At 29.0% G+C, this 10,120-nt stretch overlaps 1 protein-coding gene across 1 annotated transcript; it reads left to right on the top strand.

Annotated features, from left to right (window-relative positions):
- Positions 1-5,615: 5,615 nt before the first annotated feature.
- On the top strand, positions 5,616-8,337 carry LOC102577637 (BURP domain-containing protein). Its single transcript, NM_001288484.1, is given in 4 exon segments — positions 5,616-5,718; positions 5,806-5,911; positions 6,448-6,963; positions 7,742-8,337. Coding segments are annotated over 4 exon segments (1,098 nt in total). The 5' UTR covers positions 5,616-5,679; the 3' UTR covers positions 8,179-8,337.
- The last annotated feature ends 1,783 nt before the right edge of the window (positions 8,338-10,120 follow it).

Below are 10,120 nucleotides of genomic sequence, written 5' to 3'. Positions count from 1 at the left end.
AAAATAAAATTTTAAAATTACATATATAATGTCGGGTTGGTTTGGTCTCGAGTTGATTTTTTTTAGTTAAAACCAAACCAACCCAAATATAGTCGGATTTTTTTCGGATTGACTCGATTTGCGGTTTGGTTCAGTTTTCGATTCAATTTTGTACACCCCTAACTGGAATACAAATATTATTGAAATTTTAAGAAAGAATATATGTTTTTGAAAAATATACAAATCAATGTCGTATCCTTTCTAAATGAACATGAGTTTACATAAGCATATGGATACAAATATACTTCTTAAATAACTACAAATCCATTTGGTATACCTATTAGAATGAACATAAATAAATAAAGAAATGCAAATGTCATTATACAAACCCAAACATGAAAACCAAAATGAATACAAATTCACATATCATACATATTGAAATGAATACAATCAATAACTTAATGATAATTTTAAATGATATGTTTCTTTTTTGAAAATATGCTATCTCATGATTTTCTCCTTTTTGTTATTAAACAAATGTATTTTTTCAAATCAAACAAATAAAAAATAAATAAATTAGAAGAATAACAAACTAAAATATTAACTAATAAATATTGAAAATATTAATAAGAGATCCCTTTAAATGCTAAAATATTGACATTTTGAAATTTCCCCCAAAAAATATCATATGGCCCAAATCCAAATTAAAAGAACTTGTGAGTTTCAAGTATTGTATGGTTAAAAGAAAGGCTTTTTGACAACCTCTTAAGTCTTACCTAACATATTATGCTACTTAATTGACATAAAATAATAATAATTAGGATTCAAAAGAGGATATCATAAATCTAAAACATAAAATCGCCAATCACAGTCATTTCCTTGAACCAAGGGACAAATTTAGATTGGACTTTGTGGATAATACATTTGTACTCCTAGATTAGTCTTTGTTATCTAAAACTCCTTATACAATTGACTTTTAAAGCCAAACAATCTTTTATGTTCCAAGAAAAACGTTGATTGTTTAGAAGCTTTCTTATACTAGAATATTATGTGACACATTCCCTAAATCCATCAACAATCTCTATGTTGCTCCCATGTGTCACACCTTTTTTGTAAGGAATTTTGTTAATCTAAATTCTTACAATTATGGATCTAAGGGTGTGGTTTAATAGTCAATGATGTGGTTTTTTTCTATATGTTCTAGTCATGATGAACAAAATTACCTATCGAAGCGCATGCAAGCAGACCCAAACACTTATCAAAATAATTTTAAAAAAATCTCATTATTAGTACAATAAATGGGTGGGGGGAGGGGGGAGTCAAATTTGTCATCTACTATGCAAAAATAAATAGATTTAACCCTCCGTTATATTGTTCGAGTAAAATTACCCCGTCATTAATTACCTAAATGATTCAAATATACTCTTCCTATTTTTGGCTGTCCAAGATGAACATTCAATCTCGTGTGATACTGACATTTTGATGAAATAAACACCAGAGATAAATATCACGTCAACGTCCCTAACCCGTTTTACCCATTCCTACAGTAAATCAATTGTACACTCAATCAAGATTTTTGACATGCTTAATGTGCTCCACCTAACTTTCGGTGGTATTAAATAGGTTGGGAAAGTTTATAAAGTTTTGAGGCTTTAAAGCAACTAATTCCCATTTGAATTTTGGGGTTAACCAGTTTAAGTCATAATCACAATTAACTAGTGGCAGCCCTTTAATTGCTGGAGCAGGCTTCATTTTGGGCCCACAAAACTATGAAAACTTGAATGAGAAAGCTCATGGCCCAGAGTACTAATGGGCCCATCTCTTATGACTTTTTTGTTCAAAAAGTCAAAACTTGTGTGTGAGTTTGTTTAATTTTCAATAGAGCTAAGAAAATTTAATTTAATGAAATAGTTTCTGTAGTTATGTCTTCGTAGGGATACCCTTCGGTGTGAAAAAATTCTTGATAGGAAGCGTTTTTCCTCGAATGGGGCCTTACACAATGCGAATTCAGATTAGTCTAGCTCCAATGTGAGTACTAGACACCGGATGGGAAACCAAAAAAAAAAAACAAGAGATACCCCGAATGGGACCCTATGAGGTGCAAATTCAAATTAGTCAGGCTCCAATGTGGGTAACGGACATCGGATGAAAAACAAAAAAGAAAAAGAAAAAGAGAGATACCCTTCAATCTCAATTTAGACACAAAATTTATTTCTAAAAAAGCTTAAAGATTTTATATCCGCATTCAGAATCAAAATTAATAAATTTGAAAGATATTATATATATTGAGACAGATGGAGTAATATATATCATAAATTCATAATGTTTAAAATAATATAGGTAATTTGTTACACTGTGTTAATTAATCTAGCTAGTCCCCAAGCTTTATTTTAAACCAAGTGACCAACTTTATAACATCAAGCATTAAACTAACCCCCAACTCCTTGCAACGTACTAGTATATAATAACATCAACTATGACATCAATGTCATAAACTATAGTCTTCAAGATTTTTCATAAAAGAGGCACATAAACATATATTATAGGTTTGTCCCTCAATAAGCACACGTTTATAAAAAAACATCTATAAGTATATAGCATCTACATTAGCACCATATATATGGACAAGAAACACTTCTATACTCAAAATAGGCTAAGGGTATAGTCATTATACTTATCTCTAACCTCTTCAACTATCCATACCTAGATAAGCACCTTGAAAAAAATTTATTTTGTGCTCACACAACTGATGTGAACTTTTTTTAATCTAAGAAAATAAATAAAAAATGAACCCAAAAGTGTAAATTTGGATATATATAATTGTTATACCAAAAAATATCATTAACAATATTAACTTAATTATCGCTAAATATGTATTTTTAGCAACAATTAGCACTCTTTGTGAAAAGTCACTAAAGCATATAGTGACATTAGATTCAATGACAAGTAACTAATGTCGATAAAAGCAATTTAACACTCTTTTTTTAATATGTATATTTATTGCTGCTAAAAACTATTTTTGCTGACAGTGAATACATAAGTAGGTAATACATTAATATATTGTTTGGCTTGTCGGTGAGGGAAAAATAGTTTTTGCATCATTAATTAAAGCAACAATTGGTTTGAGATTTTAAATTATAAGTTCTTCTAGAATCTACAAATTATTTTATACGTATGGAATATCAAGTTAATACCTACATTATTACTCATCGCAAAACAAGATTTACATGACTATTTACGTCATAAACAATTTGTATTATTCGAAAAATGTATACGAAACTAATTTATTGTAACCTTTTACGTATGTCCATTTGACTCTACAACCACAACTAAAAACCAAATTGCAAATTCCCACCTTCCATCCATACATCTCGTTGGCAATGTGTTCTGAGTATGGCACGTATCTTTTTGTTTGTGTCAAAGCCGTTTAATAGCTCACGTAAAAGAGGGATATATACAGAGAACCTATTGTTAATAAAACCTTGAGTCGGTTTTGAGTCGGTTTTATTAATGGATTGATATAAGACATAAGTTTTATTTTATATTGTGTAGAAAAGGAGAAGGGAATGTAGCAACATTCAACAACATCCCTCTAAAGCCCTAATAAATTTTGGTAGTTGTTAGTTTAGATTTGTTCCACAAGTTTTGGCTCTCCACGTGTCCTTCTGCAATTTTTGACTAATTTAGTGAAATATAATAGAAGTACCTACCCATCCCTACCCCTTTAATCCAGGTCATGGGTGACAGTACTACATTAATAGGAGTATGGTGAATTTTTTTTATACGTTATATAAATTAAAGTCTGACTAATATAAATTTTTATCAAGAAATCACATGTAAGAAGATAAATGTTTCATAACTATCAACTTTATTCTTAAAATTTGAAATCTCTAATAAAAAAAAGAATGTTATGGCATTTCAAAAGGGAAAAATGTCATAAACGTATAATTACCTAATTTACATTATAAAAATATAGCCCAAACTTACATACAAACAAAACAAAATTTGGTATACAACTATATACATATGGTATACCATATTATACAAAAATTTCAAATGTTTTTATTTTAAAAAATGTTTAAATTTTTTATATAGAATATCATACAAAATTATAAAAGGTATTTATATGTATCCACATACAATATAAACTAAAAAATACGAATCAAGTGAATTAAAAGAAAGGGAATACCTAATCGGTTTGTAAAAATGAACTTGAATTTTGTTAACATGTTAATCAATTTTGATTAAACATTTATTCCTTAAAAAATTCTTCAATAAACAAAATTTGGCTATGCTCAACCTTAACTTCCTCTAGGAGCATATTATATTTAAGATGTTCTATAAAAACTAGACGATTCTATATTTGGTCAAATACCTAGAGATTAACTCTTATATTTCTTTCATTATTTCTGAACAAGTTCGACTTCTTACTTTTCATGGAGAATTAAATCCAGTAAGTAAGGAAGTGTGGCTGACTAATATTTTTCCTCAAAGTTATATTTTGGCTTTTACTCAAATTCGTTATCAATCAAATGTCCGATAGAATATAATTTCAAAATTATCATCCCTTCATAACTCTGCTTCAAAATAAAATAATTATCGATAAATATAACTTAAATCAGAATTAAATTAACTGCTATGGTAGCCTGGTATTCATTCCATATGTCCACACTATTATTTAATGGAAGTGATTCATTTTGTTTATAAGCTATTAATTACTATATAATAAAGTATGGAGTAATATTGAATAAAATATAGATGAATAACAAGTTTTTTCTCTCATCTTTTAAAGCTCATGAATCCAACAATGCTAAAAAATTCCTAAAATATCAAAGTCATATATATCCATCCGTATACGAAACTTCATTAGAATTGAATAGCATTCCTTCAATTATTCTAATTTATACGACAGTTTGAGTAAATACGAAATTTAATTTTCAAAAATAAAAAAATATCTAAAATTTCTAATCTAAATAAATAATAGAAATTTATATAAGTATAAATCATATCATTAAAAATAAATTTTAAAAATACATAATAAAAATATTTTTGAACTAAAAAAAAAATATGATACATCAATTAATTAATAGGAGGGAGTATTTTTTGAACCTGTGTACATATGCATCATGAATGGATGTCACAAACTGGGGTACGTACTATATCAAGAACCAAACAACCTCCAAGCTCCCAACCTTCTGATGGGAACAACTCTTACATACTTACAAAATTATCTTTTAGTTTTTGATATTTTTATTGGAGCTCGACCAAATTCAAATTCACATATTATAGGGCCCATTTCTATTGGTGACACTTCTAACAAAAATAATAATCTATTCTTAAGCGCTCGAAAACACTGAAAATTCTGAATAAGAATGGATGAATCTTAACTATCCCACCACAATTCATATTGGTTCCGTACAAATTATGTCAAGTGCATTGAATGCTCTGGAAGGCAGATGGCAAAAAAACAGATGGAAGTAAATTAATTAATTAAGATAGGTGAAGTGTTGCTTTTCTCACTCTTTTACTCTATTTTGGAGTACTATGTAGTAATACACATAAGCCATGATATTTTTGGCTTATAAATAGTGCTCCAAATATCCCTATTTTTCCATCTCAACTTTACTTATAATTTGTTAGCAATACATCTATATCCTCTCACAATTAGAATTCACTTTCTTTGCTTAATTAAGTCCAACCATGGAGTTGAAGTTTCTTCACATCCTTACATATCTTTCAGTAAGTTCTAATTACTTTATAATTACACTATTATTATTTATGTAAATTATTTTTAAAGAAGCTAATTTTTTTTTTTTGATATTTTAGTTGGCACTAGTGGCAAGTCATGCAGCTCTTCCTGTTACATATTGGACTACTAAGCTGCCTAATACTCCCATGCCTAAGGCAATCAAAGAATCTCTCCAGCCTTCTGGTAATTAATTAGTCTATCAAATAATTAGAATTAATCCATTATATATTTTCTTACAAATCCTTATGTGTAAATATAGAACTTCCAAGGTTTAATATTTTTTTTTGGTTTCAATAATCTGCAAATTAACTTGTATACACTGACATAAAACAATTACTTATCTTTTTTCTCTCATATTTGTCAATTTCTTTCCAACAACAGAAAAACTGTTTCTCTTCTATTTAAAAACAGTTTTATGGCAAACACATTTTTCCAAAATAAGTGATTTTTAGCCTAGCAATGCCAAACAGCTCTTATTATTACTATGAAAATTTTATGGTAATTATATTATACATAAAAATATTGTATATCAAAAAATCTATGTTATACACAATTATTGTATGATTAAAGATTCTTTATACTATTACTATCACTTAAACTAGTACTATAATAACAACTTTTTTACGATGCATCTCAAGTATCAAAACAAATAGTCGATAATTTTTTTTTTTTTTATTATATATATATTTAACTAACGAATATAATTATTGTTTCCGTAGGATTAACAGAAGACAAAAGCACTTCAGTAGACGTAGGCAAAGGTGGAGTAAACGTCGGAGTCCACAAGGGTCACACTTCCGGCGGAACAAACGTTAATGTTGGAGGCCATAAAGGCGGCGTTAACGTAGACACTCCAGGCGGGACCCACGTAGGCGTCGGTAAAGGAGGAGTTGGCGTCACAACCCCCGGCCACCACGGAAAACCACCAGTCTCCGTGGGTGTCCAGCCTGGACCGTCACCGTTTCTTTACAATTACGCGGCGAAAGACGATCAACTTAACGATAACCCTAACGTGGCATTATTTTTCCTGGAAAAAGATTTGCATCAAGGAAGTAACATGAATTTGCAGTTTGTGAAAAATGCTAATGGAGCTTCTTTTTTGCCTCGTGAAGAGGCGGATTCGATTCCGTTTAGCTCAGAGAAGATGCCGGAAATTCTTAATCAGTTTTCAGTTGATCCGGATAGTGAAGATGGTCAGATTATGAAGCAGACTGTACAAGAATGTGAAGAGCCAGGTATACTCTCTTCGTTTCAATTTATGTGACAGTTGTTTGATTTGATACGGAATTTAAGAAAGAAAGATACACTTTGAAATTTGTAGTCTAAAATAAGCGGGAAATGTTTATCTGACTATTAAATCTTTTTATTAAGTGTTAAATAAAGTTACTAAATTATTACTCCCTCCGTCCCATTTTCTATGAGATAGTCTGACTCGACACGGACTTTTAGAAAGAAAGGAAGACTTTTAAACTCGTGATCCAAAATGAATGATAGAAATTTGTGTGGCTGTAAAGAGTAAAATAAACATTTTATAATTAAATTATTACTTAATATAAAAATGTATCATTCTTTTTTTGAACTGACTAAAAAGAAAAATAAATTGAGAAAATTAAAGAAAGAAAGGTAAGTAGGTAAATTGAGAAAAGGGAGTAATATTCTTATATTGATTATTCATGTATATACGATAGTAATTGCATAAATAGTATTTACATTATCGACATTCAGTTAAATGCATCATTATAAAGACTAATATATAGTACTAGATCATTTTTTAAAAAAATGTATCATAATTAGGATAGTCTGATAATTTATCAATGCAATTTAACTTACTCTGGAATATTACCACTCTATTATTCATGAAATTAAAATATATACACAAAAACTTGATCTCTTTTTACCATACTTCCTCCGTTTCAGTTTATTTTTTTATTTTAACTTGATACAAAATTTAATAAAGTAAAAAAGCAATTTTAATGTTGTGACTTGATACGGAGTTTAAAATATTTTCTGCAGGTATTAAAGGAGAAGAGAAGTATTGTGCAACTTCATTAGAATCCATGGTTGATTTCACCACATCAAAGTTAGGAAACAAAGTGCAACCATTATCAACAGAGACACAAAAAGAAAACACACAAATGCAAAAATACACAATCCTAGGAGCCAAGAAAATGGGAAACAACAACAATAATGACAAATCAGTAGTTTGTCACAAACAAAACTATGCCTATGCAGTATTCTATTGTCACAAAACAGAAACAACAGAGTCTTACATGGTATCATTAGTTGGTGCTGATGGAACAAAAGTTAAGGCTGTAGCTGTTTGTCACAAAGACACATCACAATGGAACCCAAAACATTTGGCTTTCAAAGTTCTTAAGGTTACACCTGGATCTGTCCCTGTTTGTCATTTCCTTCCACAAGATCACATTGTTTGGGTCCCTAAGAACTAGAAATCATATTATTAGATGACATATGTTTAATTGTCTTCTAAATATTTGGGTTGTTTTATGTATTATGTAATAATACAAGGTATGTTGTGCTTGTTATACTTTGGTCTTGTTGTATAATCATACTTTAATATACATATAAATAATATGTTTCACATTTATAACTTCTTGTGTCTCACTCTCTCCTATTTTTCATCTCAAGTTAATAAATATCTTAAATCTTTCGATCGAAATAACTAATTGGCAAAAAAAAAAAAAATCTTAGAAACTCGAATTCAGAATCTTAATTCTTAACCATCTTTGAGTTATATGAATTTTCTCATTTAACAACTTTATAAACACAATTGGGGACAATTTGATTTTCTTTGTTTTGGAATACTTATAATTTATTTCATAGCCTCTAGCAAGCTTGCATATTTTGAAACTTCATTTGCTTGTAGTTTGTCTATTTGTACTCATTCATCCTTAATAAAATATATTCAGTTCAAGTTCTACTAAATACAAAGTTGCATTTATTAAATCGAACTCTTCCGTGATAAATTTAAATTTAATCAAATTTTAATACACATACCTAATATTGAGTGGAAAAAAAGAAAGAAGAAGAAGTTACAAACCACAAGTCTATTAATATTTGAAGGTCGTGGACCAACTCCTTAATGGTTCATTAATAAGTCTGCTAAGAAAAGGTTGATGTGAGTGCTAACAACTAAATTAAAAGCCTTGTAGAAAATTTCGTCATGATAAATATACATTTATCATTATAACATATGTAGGCCACATTATTCACTATTTCCGTCATTTCTATTTACATGTTGTCTTCACGAAAAATAGATATTCCTTAATACTTGTTACTTCACAAAATCAATACATAAATAACACTATTCATACTATTTTATCTCTCGGAGTTATTAGTCTTGAAAGTATGAATTTGACCAATATAGAAAAACTAAATGATTCATTCATTCATTCATTCATGGTCATTGGTCAATTTAATTAATTAAAATAAATTAATTTATGTTCATTTATTGAAAACTTGACTCCAAGAGATCACTAAATAATGGTAAAATGGTAAACTTACCTAGTTTCTAAAGGGACATGAAATCTAAAATAGTGACATATAGATAGAAACAGAAGGAGAAATATATTTACTAATTTAGCTCTTTTCATACCTATTAAGAAAAATAATAAATATATATGGGATATTGTTTACTAAGTTATCCATGTTTATTAGATCAAATACAATTGAGAATTGAGCAATATTAAGAGGAACTATTTCTTTAATGTGAAGGTTATGATACTCGTTCTTCGGGATGACTTAGTTAATTTGGTGGTGGTCATCCACACAAATGACCTGGGATTAATCCCCTTAATGCCTTCTAAATCGAACATGTTGAGGATTCCAAAATAAAAAGGTTGTAATACTTCCCTATTAATTAACAAATTCGCATTCCAAAGAGTTGCACCGTTTGAAATCAATTCGAATTCCTACTTTTTGCAGCTTAATTTTACATTCATCAATGGGTCCAATATAATTTCTTTTCCGATTTTACTAAGTGATTTATCCTCCATTTTTAATTAGAGATAAATTTGTCTTAAAAGTTAAAAATACATTTATTTATGGTAGTTGAATTCTCTCTGTCTCCATAAATGGATTGACATTAACATTATTCACTATTGTCCCATTCTCAATCAAATCTATTAGGTAGTCCATAAAGCTAATTATTTATTAGGCTCTCAAAATTTGGCTGCTTAGCATGTCATTATACTAGGTCTGCTACATTAATCATTAATTAAAGTCAATGATATATTCCAGTTTATATAACATATTTTTTTAGTTTATTACAAAAAAATATCCTTTACTTTTAAATTTGAAATAATTAGTTTTACAATTTCATTTGAAGGAGCGAAGGGCTTAGAGGTGGATTCAAAATTTTAATATCAAGTG

This window comes from Solanum tuberosum, unplaced genomic scaffold, assembly GCF_000226075.1.
Source record: "Solanum tuberosum cultivar DM 1-3 516 R44 unplaced genomic scaffold, SolTub_3.0 scf00225, whole genome shotgun sequence".
Classification (NCBI taxonomy): domain Eukaryota; kingdom Viridiplantae; phylum Streptophyta; class Magnoliopsida; order Solanales; family Solanaceae; genus Solanum; species Solanum tuberosum.
Note: the sequence above shows the minus strand (reverse complement) of the source record. Positions and strands in the feature narration are given on the sequence as shown.